This window comes from Octopus bimaculoides, chromosome 19, assembly GCF_001194135.2.
Source record: "Octopus bimaculoides isolate UCB-OBI-ISO-001 chromosome 19, ASM119413v2, whole genome shotgun sequence".
Taxonomy (NCBI): Eukaryota; Metazoa; Mollusca; class Cephalopoda; order Octopoda; family Octopodidae; genus Octopus; species Octopus bimaculoides.
This window is the reverse complement of record NC_068999.1, coordinates 27,909,103-27,925,793: the sequence shown is the minus strand read 5'-3', so window position 1 is coordinate 27,925,793 and position 16,691 is coordinate 27,909,103. Positions and strand designations below refer to the sequence as shown.

The 16,691-nt window shown below is 37.7% G+C and overlaps 1 protein-coding gene across 1 annotated transcript in view; it reads right to left on the bottom strand.

Annotated features, from left to right (window-relative positions):
• The window catches only part of LOC106882057 (uncharacterized), a 72,569-nt gene that overhangs the window by 23,680 nt on the left and 32,198 nt on the right, over window positions 1-16,691 (bottom strand). The window contains exon 5 of the mRNA XM_052974652.1: window positions 7,306-7,403. Within this exon, the coding sequence (XP_052830612.1) occupies window positions 7,306-7,403 (98 nt within the window). The remainder of the gene's footprint in view (window positions 1-7,305; window positions 7,404-16,691) is intronic.

The window sequence follows — 16,691 nt, the reverse complement described above, 5'->3', positions numbered from 1 at the left end:
TATATATATAGGTTGTGAGCGAAAGTGGTGTCAATCAGACCCAGAGGTTTCAGGTAATGCTGAGTAAGTGCTGTGGATAGACCATAGTTAAGCTCTAGGTTCGGTGATTATGCGAATAAGGGGTCCAACGTAGGTCATATTCAGCATGTGAATATAAGGATTTTGTAATGAGATAAAGAACCAAGGCTGTGTATAATATAGAACATTTATAAATTGAATGTCTTACAGCTGTTTCCAGGATATTTATTATATCCCTTCATCGGAGATGGTATGAGAGGATGGTTAAGCAATAGTTAGTTTACATAAGATAGGAAATAGAGAGTGAATGTAGGGATATTGTATTTGTAAATCCATTGTTTAGGCAGAATGGTATACATATAAGATTCCAATACCTTGTGAGTAAAATCCAATAGTCTTTAAGATTGGTCATTGCATTTGTAAATCCATTATTAAAATTCCAATTCCCTAGGGACTACAGTTCATTTAAATAGATAATTTAGTCATTCTTGAATGTAATGATAGTAATGGCAAACTAAGTTATTGAAGTTTTCATGTTGCATTAAGAGTGTATATTTCTTTATAAACAATGTTTTTTGTTCTATTTCGGGGTGCATAAGCAAAAAGATTTGCTTTTGGTCCCACACAAAATGCTCCTACATAAAGTTGACCATGTGAAAAGCAAGGTTCTTAAAAGCATGTAATAATTGAATTAGGAGAATTGAAAGATTCAGTTTCAACATGAATGAAGGTAGAAAAATAGCTATATCATATAGAAGAATAGCTTTAAGGAATGCAGGTGACTGTGCAGTGGCACTGAAAAGGCCACAGGTCAAGTAGAACACCCATTTGTCATGGTTTCTTTTGACATTTGAATAGGCTGTATGGCCAAGGAGAACTGAAAGATTTAGTTTTGAATCTGAACTAGGGTGGGACTACTACTACAGATTTAGATTTACTCTTCCTGTATGTAAGTATTTTATAAGAGAAAACATGTAATAACTGAAGTAGAAAAAAATCAATGTCATACACACGAAGTTATTGAAGTATTCATGTTGCATTAAGAGTGAATATTTCTTTATAAACTGTATTTTTGTTTTATTTCTGGGTGTATAAGCAAAAAGATTTGCTTTTGCTCCCACGTGATGCTCCTACATAAAGTCGGCCACAAAAAAAAGTGGGATAGGAAACTGTAACTACTTAAATTGGAGTGAGACATTAGATAGTATAACTGGTATCCAAAGAATGAAGATGGTCTCATCTTTACCACAACTAGTGAGAATATTTGCCTCAATGCAGTTCCTCATAAGTTTGTGCACAATTAGTGTTGTACCACTGCATAATCTTTGTTGAGACAAATTAGGCAATAGCAAAATAGCTTCCCCTGAACCAGTACTTTGATATTGCTGGAGAAAGAAAGAAACAGAATTTTGATTTTATATATATAGAAAAACCATAACAGCTTCCCAGTGTCTTCAGAGCACAACCTTTTTACAACAGTTTGCCTTCATTCAGTGTCTCTGACTGTCACTCCATTTGTTGTTTTACTCTTCTTTACCCAGCATGACTGACAAGACATACATTGAATTTTATTATATGTATGATATATGAGATAATGCACTGAATCAGTATTATTCCAGTGATACTGGAAAATCTTGACTCTTCAGGTCTGTGCATAAATCAAAGTGCTGAATGAACCCCAATTTAACAAAAATATGTACTCCTCATTGAAGATGTTCTTATCATTTCATTATCATATCAACAATTAAAACAAAAAACAAATACATAATTACCTACAAACTCCAAATAATCAGTCTTTGACTACTCTTGTTTCTTGACTGGTTATTTTGGATTTGTGGTTTATTGGTGTAGTGATACCTTAGTAACAACAGATGAATGTCATTTCAGTGGATGAGGGTGGTGTGTCTACTGGGTTACTGAAATGCTGGTGGTAATGGGCATGTCTTTTCATGGACAACAAGCATAGTATAGTCCAGTCTAGGTCAGTATATTGAGATTATCAAGTGTTGACAGTTTGAAATATATTAAAAGAATATGAAATGTCAATCTTTCTACTGATGAATAGTGTAGTGTTTCTTGGAGGCAGAGTTGGCAGTTATGATCCCAGATGTGTAAGGTGGGGCCCTGTTGTGTATACTATGTTTTTTGATGTTGGGTGAGGTGTTGCTGTGATCATAGTGACTCCAGATGAAGCAGAACAAGACAGTAGAGTTTTCTCTGTCTCTACATCAGAAGGAAAGCATATGCTGCAATTATCAGCTCTTGAAGTTGTTGGCTGTCATGCTTGTGTAGTGCCTTGTAATATATCATTGAATGGTGTGAAGGTGGATCTATAGACCACAGCTTTCATGAGATAGGATCTTTTCAGTAGACAGGATTTTGGTAGTTGCATGGGAGTGTGGGATGGAGATTGTATAGATGTGTATTTGTTTCCATTATAGTGTGCAATGCTGAAAATAAAATTGTCTAAAAATGAATAGCTGGTCATAACATTATGGGAATTAAAAAGTTTACGTTATTTATGGGATCTCAGGAAATGTTGCCTACATTCAGAAAGCTCCTGGCTTAATTGGTAGAAACATCAAATTGAATTGAAGATTATAGCAGATGACCTTTTGTTTTCTAACTCTGCTATGGTTTGGAGAAGCATGTGAAGGATCCTCCATGTACACTAACTTGTCAGTAAAACCACTCTTGCTAGCACCTAGTTATAATGGGGTGATGCCCTGTTGTTAAAGATCTTTATCTGATGATATGTTAAAGCTTCTGCTGCTGCTACCTGTAACCAAGTTTATGATTACAACTGGCGCTTAGTTGGAATGCTTATGAATGTAGACCATTTTCTCAGGCTTTTTGTAGGGGTAGTATTTACTTGTCTTGATTGAAGTCTTGAGCAACATCCAGGAACTTGATAGTTATAGATGCTAATGAGGTTCTTCCCATATTTATGAATATCATGGTCACTCATATGGCTTTGGATGGTTAGGCCATTATCCTTGTAAAGAACCTAAATTATGGTGGTATGTATATTTTCTTAGGGTATCAAGGAAGGTGCTATGTCTTTTCGTCTGGCGTTACTTCGTCCAATGATTTTTTCGTCCAACGACTTTTTGTCCAATTTTAAATAAACTCTTTAGAAAACAAGGTGAAAAATCTTTAATGATATATTCACAGAACTATAACAAGCCTCGTTATAGGATTGTTATTATCATTCTTTTTCCTTCTCTGTTAACAGTTTTACTTCTTTTTCCTTCTCTCTCTTAAGTATGGTGCTGTGAGTAGAGAGTGCTGCAAATTTAGTGTACACGTTTTTAATTTACCCATCCCAAACTGACAAAGTACATAGTATCGACCAAAAACAAAAGAAAAGTAGGTGATGAAAGTAATTACATTTACGATTTTCATTCAAGCAATATAAAACTAGGAAAAGAATACTAGAGATGTGAGAAAAGAAGGCTATGTTCAGTGCGAATTCACTGTAATGGAAAACAATGAGCTAAAAACTAATTTTCTAGTGAGCACCTTCATCCAGCTGATGTAGATTCGTTAAATGCTAGAAAAGCAGTTGCAGAAATAAAGCATGAAATGGTGGAAGACATAGCAGCAAGTTTGCATAGCAAAATAGTGGCTAAGTTTACGCAGCTAAGAGAAAATACTTGCTCATAACTTCCTCGTTTGCCTGTACTTTCCAGGATTATTCAAAGGTGCCAACAAAATAGTTCTGGATTTCCCGTTAATCCAGAGGCTAGAACTGGTTTTGAAATACGTGAAGAATACTGTAAATTTGATAATGGCAAACAGTTTCTGAAATATGATTTGGGTATCGAGGTTGAACAGCGCATACTAGTACTTGCATCAGAATGTGCTCTTCAGGATATCGCATCATATCATCATTGGGCATGTGATGGAACATTCAAAATTGTGCTAGAACAGTGGTTTCAACTGTTTAGCATTCATGTACAAGTTAAAGGTAGCAGTTTTCCATGAGTCTTTGCATTACTGCTGAATAAAACAAAGCAGATGTATGAATTATTTTGAGCAATTGAAAGTTATGCAACCTAATGCATATCCACTTGATTTCATGGCAGATTTCAAAGTTGCAGTTCATAAAGCATTTAATTCATCATTCTCTAATTCATCTATCGTGGTATATTTGTTTCATTTGAACCAATCAGTATTTCAAAAAATTACAGATTTAGGCCTCAAAGAAAAATACAATAAAGACTCTGAATTCTGTCTTAAAATTTGATGTTTTCCAGCATTAGCCTTCCTACCTGTTGAAGATGTCGAAGAGGTCTATGAAGAACTAATAGACAATGAAGAAATACCTGCTAAATTCATCGCTTACTTTGACTTGACTTACACAGACATTGTGAAAAGACGTGGTTCTACATTCCCGATAGCTGTATGGAAGATTAATCAGTGTATTCTTCAAGACCTTCCCAGAACAAATAATGTTGCAGAGGGGTTTCATTCAGCGGTTGGAGCACATTTGAATATTTGGAAATTAATCAAAACTCTGAAGGAAGAGGAAGGGTTCGTTCAAGGTAAAATGACTCCAATTCTTCGAGGAGATCTGTCAAATTCATGAACACGATATCGAAGAATAACTGAATGCCTCAAAAGTTTGTCCATTGAATATGGGTCAACAAGAAAATTTAATTTTTTGAAGAGTATGGCATATTAATTTGCATCAATTTTAAGTGATCATAATAAATTATTGGTTATATCTTATTACTTTTTAAAAATTACTTTTTTTAAATACATTTTTTCACAGTATTTTACTTGAATCCAATCAATAAAATTCTCAATGATTATTTGATTTTCATGTTCACCCTGTTTTCTAAAGATTTTATTAAAATTGGACAAAAAGTCATTGGACAAAAAAACATCTAACATCAGATGAAAAGATGTGGATGAAGTGACGTTGGACAAAAAGTTGGGTCACAATCAAGGAGGAAGCGCCCAACAAAGTCATAGTTTCCCATGGACACATCAAAAAGAGAATCACCCTCCTTTTTTTATCCAGTAAGAATCATCATGAAACAGAAGTGATTTCCAAGGAGTTCATGATAATTCTGGGGTCAAGGAAACTGATTAATTCAACTGTTGTCACTAAGACATCACAACATGACTTTGTCTCCATATGTGCGAGGAAATGATTGTGCTTTTTTCACATCTATGAAACTTCAAGTAACATGAAGAATAAATCATCTTGTTCATTCACATACACACACACACAAACACGCACATATATATCATAGTTTCTTAATGTGTTTTGTAATAGGTAGATGAGTCTTCTATAGTACTACATATCACCAATCAGTACAGTTCTTTGAGATGTAACATCTTCAGGTTCCATCACCTTAGAATACTTGACACTTTTGTATGCCACAGTCATCCTCCATACATATCACATGCCTGTACCAGTGCAGATTCCTCTCTTGCTTGATTCCTCTTATTTCATTTATACTCTGGTGTTCATGCACACAAACATTAAACATTCATCAAAACACAGCTTCATTTCTTTCTAGTCTTTAGAAAACTTTTGCATTTAAGGCCCATATTTCACTACCATATATCACCACAGTTATAACATAAGTTTCATATAATCTGCACATTACTCTGAGAGGAAGAAAAGATCTTTGTTGCCAGTAGCAGCAACAGCTTCTTGAGCTTCTTCCAATCTGTTCTTACTCTGGCTACTATACTTTCAGAACAACCACTTCCCCTGCTAATTATGTCTCCTAGGTAACAGAAGTTATTGACTAGTGCTAGTAAGCCAAATGAGAATTTAATAAAATCTTTTTCTAGCATGTTCATATTTTGTATGGCTCCAGTGCATCTGTCACATGTGGAGCTTATTTTCTCTGTTAGTCTGCCTATAATTCCACTACACCTCTGGGTGTGTCCACAGCTTATGTTGGGTACAATTTATGGAGCTTATACTTTCTTTTCTGCATACTGACCAAGGCCATATCTCTGAAGTTACCAGGGTCCTGTCTTCTTCATTACTTACTAAAACCTTAATCTTTATTAAATTTATCTTGAAGCCTCTTAATTCAAGGTTTAGCTTCCATGCCAAGAATCTCCTTACTTTTCCAATAGACTTTGCAATAATCATCAGTTTTCCCAAGGACAGCCAGTCTTAAAGTCTTCTGTGATGAACTGTAGGACTATGATGAATAGAAAAGGGCTGAACCTTGATGAATCCTTACTGTCATACTGAAATCATTTTGATTTTCACTTACTGCATCTTTGTACACAGCTTATACATTCCTAACAAGCCATTTGTCTACACCTAGTTTCCTTAGTGACCATTGAATTAGTACCTTTCTCTGAGGAATAGTGGTTTACTCTTTGCCTCACTAGGAAGATTGGCTCTGTTGTACTTCAGCTGGGCCCAAAGCCAAACTATATTTCATTTACCTTTACTCTGCCACAGATCAATTGTGCTATGACTCTCTCCATGATCTTCATAACCTAATCCAAAAGTTTGATTCCTCTACAATTTCTTCTGTCTATGTAGCAGTAGCAGTTTACAATTATGCTATTATACCAATCATTGCTTTGGCACCTTCTTGTATTATTTGATGGTCATCACCAGATATTTTGAACATCTTAATGACTATCTCTGACGGTCAAGCTGCTTTCCCACCTTTCATGTCATCTCTCATACCACAGTCAACTTGAATTGCTGGTCCCTCAGTAGGGTCAGCATGAGATAGCTTCTCCTTGTCCCCAAACATTCTCCATGTTCAACAGTCTATCATAATAGCACTTCCAAGCTACTTTCTTGTCTTCTGCAGTGATGGCAAGCATGCCTTCATCTTTTCAAATATACTTCTCATCAATTTTAAATTCATAAGATTAAAATTATGAATATTTTGTGTAAATTTAAATCAACAAAGGAAAGTGCATAACAAAATCTAACAACTCTTACAGCTGGAATTAGCTTGTGTTGACCGAGACCTTTGGTATTATGCCATGCTTGAGAAGAAGACCCATCAAGCCAAGCAAAATCGCAGTCGTGGAAGATACTAGTGTCACGCAAATGGCATGTAAAAGCACCCATTACACTCTTAGCACTAGGAAAGGCATCCAGCCATAGAAAACCATGCCAAATCAGACTGGAGTCTGGTGCAGCCTCCCAGCTTACCAGCTCTGGTCAAACCATCCAACCCATGCTAGCATGACCAATGGACGTTAAATGATGATAAATTGAAAGGAAATCTGAGAAAAGCAAGTTATGAGGGAAATTAGAAAGATTAAACATTTCATACTTACGCATGCATTCAGTCCAGGAAGGTTGAATATGGATGATACCTAATATAGCAATGACTGTGAAATAGATGCCCAACAGTGCAAGAAGTGGAACAAGGCATCTGCAAAATATTATCAATGATAACCCATATCAGTAATAAATATTAAAACTAAAAGTAATTTATTTTAATAAAAACTTTTATACTACAGGTGTAGGAGTGGCTGTGTGGTAAGTAGCTTGCTTACCTCCGTTTTGGAGGGTGCTTCTGGTTACTGTTGCTGCTATTTTATTCTTACTTTGGAGCAAGTAAGACATGCCTTGTTATTGTGAATTAACTTTTGTGTTCGTTGGAGTACCGTTTTTGTGGATTTACATCTTTTTTGATTTTTTTATGCTTCCCTATTGGGAAGGTAAAGTGAAAAACCTTTTTAGCTTTAATCATGCAATTGAAACTTTCTTCAAGCCATTGTAGGCTTTTTCTTGTGCCACGCCTCCCCCCAGGGCAGGGGGAGATTTGTTGTTATTGTGAATTAACTGTTTGTGTTTGTTGGAGTACCATTTTTGTAGATCTACATATGCTTTTGATTTTTTTATGCTTCTCTATCAGGAAGGTAAGGCAAAAAACGTTTTTGTGCAATTGAAACTTTTTTCAAGCCATTGTAGGCTTTTTTCTTGTGCCACGCCCCTTACAGGGGGGGGGGGGGCTATGAGAAAATCATGTCTTCTAGCAAGACCGGAGGTCGAGGGGTGTAGTAGTACTCATCTGAAAAGGCTTGACTGTGCAGACAAGTAGAGTCTATGTGGACCCTGAAGGTGGGCTGGTCGTCCTTGATATGACGTACAGTGGTAGAGCCTTCAGGTTGATTGGAATCTATGCACCTTGTGCTAGAGGATTACAAACTGATCTTTATCGGCGCCTGGAGAACTTTCTCGTAATGTCAAAAACATTAGTGGTGTTAGGTGACTGTAACGCTATCGTTGACACACGCATCGACAGCATTGGCTCGATTGATAGGAAAACGAATTCACATCTCATAGACCTGCTTAAGCGATTTCAGCTAGCAGATCATTACAGACTTGACCATCTGAACGTCCCAGAGTGGACCTGGATGAATGACGACGGAGGTTCAAGTCTTACTTAGATAGGATAGTGATAAGTGCTAGAGATAAGGCTAGCTTTAGTTGTCCACAGCTTGTTCAGGTATCCTACACTGACCATTGAATGGTTAAGTGTAGGCTGAATGTAGATACTGCCGTTAAGAGAGGATCTGGTTACTGGAAGCTGAACAAGTTTATTTTGACTTGCAAGGCATACCATAGCCGGATCAAGGAACTGGTACAGAGGGCGTTAACCAGTGGTGGTTCAGCCTCAAAAGAGCCATTCGTTTCGAGTCTGTTAGGTTTAGCCATTAGCTAAGATTAGACAAGGCTAGAATAGAAGGGAAACTAGTGAAGGACTTAGAGGAGGCGTTGAGGTTGGACTCTGCATCCCACATTTTGGCAGTGAGAACGGCCTTGGACCATCACCTCAAAGTCAAACATGAGGGATGTAGAGTCCAGGATAAAGTGCGAGCATTGGGCTGTGAGGGAATTAATGTTGCCATACAATAGAAACCCAGCGTGGCAATGATGCCACAATTAGGTCTCTGACTGGTGATAGTGGGAGTTCAGTCAAAGGACGGGATGAGATGTGTGAGGCGCTTTACAAGCACTTTACCGAGTTGTTCGGGAGGAGCGGGAAGCTGAATCATGGTGAGGCCTTTAGGGACTTCCCGTCTGGAGGCCCGCGTCTCTTGGTGCGAAAGGCTGAGTGCTGTGAAGGACCAATCACAGCCAAGGAGGTGATCAAGGTGCTAGGTGAATGCCCTGAGGAGAAGTCGCCAGGTCTCAATGGTCTGCCTTATGAATTCTATAAGAGTATGCCAGACTTGTTCGGGCACCTGCTGGCCAGTGTTTATGCCAATTGGCAGCTAAATGGGAGAATTCCCAAGTCTGCAAGCCGAGGGCTGGTGATGCTGATCAGAAAGGACCCGAGCAAGGGGGATGAGATTAGTAACTTCTGGCCCATAACTCTGCTAAACACAGAGTTAAAGATTTTGGCCAAGGTGTTAGCAAAAAGGTTGGTGCGGGTCGTGGACAGACTTGTAGGGACGGCGCAAACTTGTGCTATCCCAGGCAGGTCGATCCATGACAATCTCCATCTTCTACGCTACACCTTAAAGAGGTTAGGGAATCTTTCTGGTGCAGGAGGGGCACTGGTACATTTAGACAAGTCTAAAGCATTTAATAGGGTCAACTATCGGTACTTGGCAGCAGTCCTTGAGAAGGCTGGCCTGGGCCTGACCTTCTGCGGTTGGATTGCTGCTTTGTACAGCGACATCAAGTCTGCAGTCAAAGTGAATGGATTCTTCTCGAAACCATTCAGGATCGAACACTCAGTGCGTCAGGGGTGTCCCCTGTCTCCGCTTTTGTATATACTGGCTCTTGAGCCATAGCTGCAGAAGTTGGAAGCACTAAGGGGTGCACCAAATGATCTGTAGTGTGGAGGTGGAGCTATGCCATAGGCGGATGACATCTCCATCGTTGTGGTGGAAGAGGCCATCAAAAGTTACGATGTGGTGGTGGGAGCAAAGGTTAACTAGGACAAGTTTGCAATTCAGCACCTGGAGAGGCAAACCGATGACGTCCAATAATGTTGTAGGGCATTGGATGGAAGGTCCTGTTAAGCTGCTTGGGGTCTGGTTTGGACCAGACCACCAGATAGAGAAAAATTGAAGTGAGGTAGCCAGTAAGGTGACTGCTCTAACCCAGACCTGGTCTGGGCTGGTGTTATCCTTGCTAGGGAAGGTGGAGGTGGTGCAGATGTTTATAGCATCTGTTATCACCTACCGTCTGACCGTGGTGCCTTGCCCTGAGTTGTGGCTGAACAAGTTGGAGAGAATGCTTTTCTGTTTTCTGTGGAAAGGAGGAAAGTCTCTTGTGAAGCACTGCCTGCTGCCAGAAGTCACTAAAGGGTGGGCTAGGGATGCCTTGGCTGAGGATGTGAAAATTCGCATTAAGGCTGAAGCACTTCTAGCTTTACCTGGATGGAGAACAGGTGTGGTCACTGCATGTCTGGTTCTACCTTCCGAGGTTAATGTCCTTAACGGACATTGGTACATGGATCAAGCAGAGACCTAGGCTGGGAGATTGGCAATTGGAGTGCCATCAGACATTTCAGCTACTCTCTTGGGTGGGCAATGCCAGCAACAGAAGTTCCATTGCAGATTTTTATAGCAGGTTAGTCTGAAGATGCTTTGGAGGAGACCCTGGGCTACGATGAAAATCAGTTGATCAACCTGTTCAGAAGAACGTTCGGGCCGAGGTATCTGGATAATTACCAGAAATCCCTGGCTTGGCAGTGCTTCCGTGCGGCTTTATCAGTTTGTGATAAGCTGTCAAGGCATGGGAGTGCCGTCTCGCTGACATGTCCGAGGTGTGGGCAGGACAGGGAAATCGTCTTGCACACATTTGTGGAATGTCCAGAATTATTGGGACTGATAGCCTTCACAGAACAACTGTTGTCATCGATGGGAAGAGTACAGCTATCAGCTGAGTCCATCACTGAGATTGTGCCGCCTTCTTCCCTTAGTGGGGAAAGGAAGGCCTGTTTTTACTGCGTGGTAGCCATTTTAAAAGAAACAGCATGGAAGACACGTGCGAAAGGGATTTTGACGGGTACCTTTGTATCCGGCCAGGGGTTGGTCAACTTTTTTAGTTACCACCTCAGCAGCAAGATCAGGCTAGAGAAGAGGTACCTGTTACATGTGAAATTTGAGAAGAGATAGAAGCCTGTGGTAAGAAAGCTGGGAGTGATTGGCACCAAGTAAGTGGAGCCCTGGAAGAAAAGCAAAGGCCTTACCCTGATGTCGGACGCCTTTCCTTCGGTGTCACATTGCATAACGCAATGTTTTTTTTTTTTTTTTCTTCATATTTTTAATCGATTTATAATAGCACTTTAAACTATTTCACCATTCTATGTTTGTCTGTCCTTGTTTGTTTCCTCTGTATTATGCCTACATGGCAAATTTATTGAAATAAAGTAGCTTGCTTACCAACCACATGGTTCCAGGTTCAGTCCCACTGTGTGGCACCTTGGGCAAGTATCTTCTACTATAGTCTCAGGCTGACCAAAGCCTTGTGAGTGGATTTGGTAGATGGAAACTGAAAGAAGCCTGTCATATGTGTGTGTGTGTGTGTGTGCCTGTGTTAGTCCTCTCACCATTGCTTGACAACTGATGTTGGTGTGTCTATGTCGCCATAACTTAGCGGTTCAGCAAAAGAGACTGATAGTATAAGTACTAGACTTACAAAGAATAAGTCCTGGGGTCAATTTGTTTGACTAAAGGTAGTGCTCCAGCATGGCACAGTCAAATGACTGAAAAGAATAAAAGAATATGGTACTATATATGGTATTTCTCTCACTACATGCATAAATGTGTGTGTGTGTGTGTGTGTGTGTGTGTGTGTGTGTGTTTGTGTGTGTGTGACTAATGTCTTGTGAACTAAATTGGTAGGTGAAAACTGTATGAAAACTTATTGTGTGTTTGTGTTTGTGTGTGTAGATATATAGATATGTGTGCTTGTGTTTGTGTCATGATATTATTTACATGGTACATATAACGTCAATTTATAAATCATATCAATGTTTATGGCAACCATAAAAACACATTCATTATTGTTCAAAAGATCACGAGAATAAGCACCTTACATGAAAGAAATTAAGAGTTGACATCAGGAAGGATATCAGACCACAGAATACTGCCACAAGTCTCATCTAATTCATGACAGTATGGAAAAATGGATGAAAAAATAAATGATTGTATCCAAGAGAGAAACAATGTGAGTGTATGTCTGAAGTGCTAGCATTAGAGAGATGATCATATCCCGAGCAAGATTACAAAATCCCTTCTACCCTGTCTTTGTTCAGTTTTTGACCATTTTATCATGCCATTAGTTCTAGAGAGGTTGTCTTGGCCTTGATAAAACTAATGAGTCATTTCTACCTTATCCTATGTTGTCTTTGTTCATTTTTTCACTAGCACTATAGTGTCATTTTATTCCTAACCGAAAAAAAAGAGAGAATGATGAATGAGAACCAGAGGGATGGGAGTGAGTGTGTGTTAGAGGAAAGAACAAAAGAAAAGAGACAACTATTTAAATATTGTTGGTAAAGAGACTGGATAGAAACAGCATGAGTGTGTGATGACGGAAGGAGAGTAATGGAAAAGATACAAAAATAGAGGGAAAGAGTAATGGAAAAAAAATTGATAGCTGTCAACAATGACTAACAGAGGAGGGAGTAATGTGGGTGTAAGTGATGAATAACAATGAAGATGGGTAATGATAAGGGAGTGGGAGTGATAGATAGTAATGGATGTCAATAAGGAGTGATAGAGGAGGAACAATGAAGGTGAAAGTAAAAGGGGTATTGAATATGGACAGATCCAATATACTACCATCCCTCATTACATAGGCAGCATGATGAGAATAAGACATGGATAGAAGGAAAGCATGTAGTAGGAAGAAGAGAAGTAGGTAATGAAAAAGAAGGGAAAGCAGTATATAGAGACATAATATATGCATACTGGTTGGGAGACCCAAATGTAGATACTGTACATTCTGATCTCCATCATCATCATTTTTACATCTGCTTTTTTCCTATGCTTATGAAGGTCACCTAAGAAACAACATCTATTACTACATTTGAGGAGCATTTCAAGTATTTGAAGGAATTTATCTTGTGTACTCTTAGTGTTAAATACCCTTGTATGTTTGCCACATATAAAGTCTACCTTCTCTAACAGTCTATGTGTGATCCCACTAAACCTCTAGCATGTACACTGTTTACCATATGGCATTCCTATCTACTCCTTTTCTGCATATCAAACATGGCTACTTTTCTGATGACAGTAGGGTTCTGTTTTCTTTCTTACAAACTAAAATGTTTATCTTTGCTATTATGTAATAGGATATGTACCTCATATTGATGAGCTATGATTACACTGAGAAGAGAACACCTAGACTGGATCTGCTCAAATGGCCATTATCTACCATCACTCACTTTTTTGTGTGGATAATCCAATGTGAGATATTAAACAGATCAACATATCCAAAGCTGTTACATTTCATTAATTTTCCACAGACATTGATACAAAATTTTCTGAATCCAACTGTGTTTATGAAAGGAAGACAAGGAAAAGTGTGACCTAACAAGAAAATATAAAATTGAAAGACTTGATAAAACAACCAGGTGAGAAGTATATGTATCTTAGACAACAGGGGAGTATCCAGAACAAGGAGAAAATGTAAAATGTCTACCTCAAGAGAATAAAAGAAAATGCTTGTCACAACTCATAGTATACTGTAAGCCTAATACCTTTTCTCACTCAACAGTTCACTTTCTAAATCAGTCATTACTGTAGTATAAGAAGCTGGATGCAAAAATACAGAAACTGCAGTGCCTTTAAATTAGTAGTAATATTATTTAATATTACAGTCCCAGTAGATTAAAAAGCATATAACTTTCTTGTTCAAGTTTATGAAGATGAAAATAACATCATATGGATGGCTTGAGGTAAAAGAGAAAATAAAACAAATACTGACCTCCTCTCAAGGACTATGAGCAAATATTATCTAATACAACAAAAACAAGTCAGTGAGAGAGCTTCTATGGGTAGTTTGACAGCAAGAAATATCAGTCAAATCTCTCCCATGTCACATGATACCATCTTATATAAAGGAGTGAACACATATTTAATGTAATCTTACATCATAGTCTTAAAAAGAAAAGATTGTCATGGCTGAGCTCAATCAAAGATGACTTGGGGCTAAGCAAAATAGAGAGGGAAGGAGGTGGAACATAGGTAGTTGGGAGGGATGAAATCACACTAAAAGCTTTTGATGGTATCCCAAAGATTAAAACATCTCTTCTTGAAGGCTACCTCTGTGCAATTTAGAAGCAAGAGATCCTCAATAAGACACCTTGTACAAAACAAAAACAATCAGCTGACAGCAAATGTAAGTTATGCAAACCCAAATTAAAAGCATTAACCATATCACTACCAACTATGAGAAATTGTCCTTAAGATACTATCTTTCTATAAGGTATGATATGATAATTAAAACAATCTAGAATAGAGTAAGAAAGAAAAAAGTAATAACCAATAAAGATGAACACATTCAGATTTCTAGCTCAAAAGAATATTGGTGGAACCTAATAATGCCAAAAAATAAAAGGGTGGTGGTGGCAAATTAAACCACAACTCATCAGATACTGTTGTGTGGGGCTACACAAAGTACATATGCACTGTTGTAAAAGTCAGCTGTCCTGTAGACATCAATGTAGCAAAAAAGACATGGCTCTACAGATCACATAATGAAAATTTTACAAAGCTTGTACTAATATACAATTTTGAGCTTTATCCTTATCATCACTGGATTAATAGGATATATACTAAAGTGCCTGGACCACTGAATGAATGTTTGCACAAAAAATGACAAAAAAAAAGCAAAAACTCCTTTTGTATTTTTTTTTTTTCATATTTTGTTTTACAACATTGTCACTAAGCAAGCAGCAGGCAATACACAAACAGACACAGAAATATCACACACACACATAAACACAGAGCGTCTAGTACAACATTGTTTTCCCCAAGCTTGTCAAGGAACCACTGGGGATGACACAGGAAAGCAGGCCCTGGTAGATATGGTTATATGAAACCTGTGTTGCGATGGAAAGGAAGAGGATTATAAAATGTGACTGAACAAGTTTCCATTAATTGTGAGATATTGCAAATATGAGTGATAGATTGAAAGTTAGTAATGTCAGATAGGTTGATATTCTTGAGGATGAGACATGTAACATGCTTCTTAAAGATTCAGATAGATCTCCATATAGAAAAAAAGCTTGAAGAGTTTGATGAGAAGAGATCTGTGGTGAGCACTGTTGGAAAGTTATAGAATGGATCTGAGGATTTGAAGTGATCTGAGTTGTTTTTGATCTTAGTACATGGTAGGGAGACTGGCAGAGTAGAAGAGTAAAAGTTTTGAAGCTGTCTTGTCAAGTGTGAATATTGTGGTGTTAAAAGCAACACAAACAGCTATGGTGAAAGTTTTCTCTAAACCATCTTTGTTGAGGAATAGTGTATAGAAATTCTGCAAAGTTGGTAGAAATCCTTTTGACAAGGGACTAAGTTATTTGTCTGTGGTTGACATGTTCAGTAATTAAGAGAAAGAGTTGTTTTCAAAATTATTTACTTGTAAAACTAAACATTTTTCATACACATAATGTACAATTTTCCTTAATGCATGTTATGTGTGTGAATCAAAAAATAATGTAATTATCAAAAGATAAGAGTTGAAATGCTTCTTATAAATTAGAACATCTTAGAGAGAAAATTGAGGGATAAAAAATTATATTATAAAACATGGATTTAAAGAGTCATGGACTCTAGCTGCAATAAGAAAAAGTACCACCAAGCGAGTTGAACTCCAGGGTTTTTATAAGCCCACTAAGACATTCTACAATGTTCCATAAAACCTTTAGGTATGAAAATTGAACTTCTCTTTTGACTACCACTACCTGTCACTAACTGATCACACAGAGAAATGACTGGATATTGTCAAATATTATTATTCACCAGTTGCAATTATCTTTAGTCATTATTACCAAATACAATATTTGTCAGTAGCTATAGCATTCCAAATTAAAATTCAAGAAAGGCTATTTACTAAAGGAATCCCTTAGCAGTGCATTTGTTGTTAGACAAACAAAACCAAAAAACAAGAGTCCATGTGTGTCCATGGCATATAACAATAAACATGCAACATGATTTAGATATACAAACATCAATTAGAAGGACAGAAAAATGAAGTTGATCAATTTAGTCTAAGTTTTGAATTTTTAGAAAACTGTTCTCATATAAATTAGTCATTAATGTTACAGGTGTAATATTATACAAAATTATATTACAATATAATGTTATCAGTCAAATTGTTCAGCTATGAACTGTATTTTCAATCATCGCCAACTGCTGTAAATTCAAGCACAAAAGCATGTAAGCATAAATGTATATGAATGTTAGCATTTTGTTTTACATATATCTTCAACAGTGTTTATTAATAGAACTAAATGTTTATCAGGAGTGGCTGTGTGGTAAGAAGCTTGCTTCCCAACCACATGGTTCCAGGTTCAGTCCCACAGCATGGCACCTTGGGCAAGTGTTTCTACTATAGCCTTGGGCCAACCAAAGCCTTCTGAGTGGATTTGGTAGACAGAACCTGAAAGAAGCCTGCTGTGTGTGTGTATATGTGTGTGTGTGTGTGTATATATATATATATATATATATATATATACACACACACAACA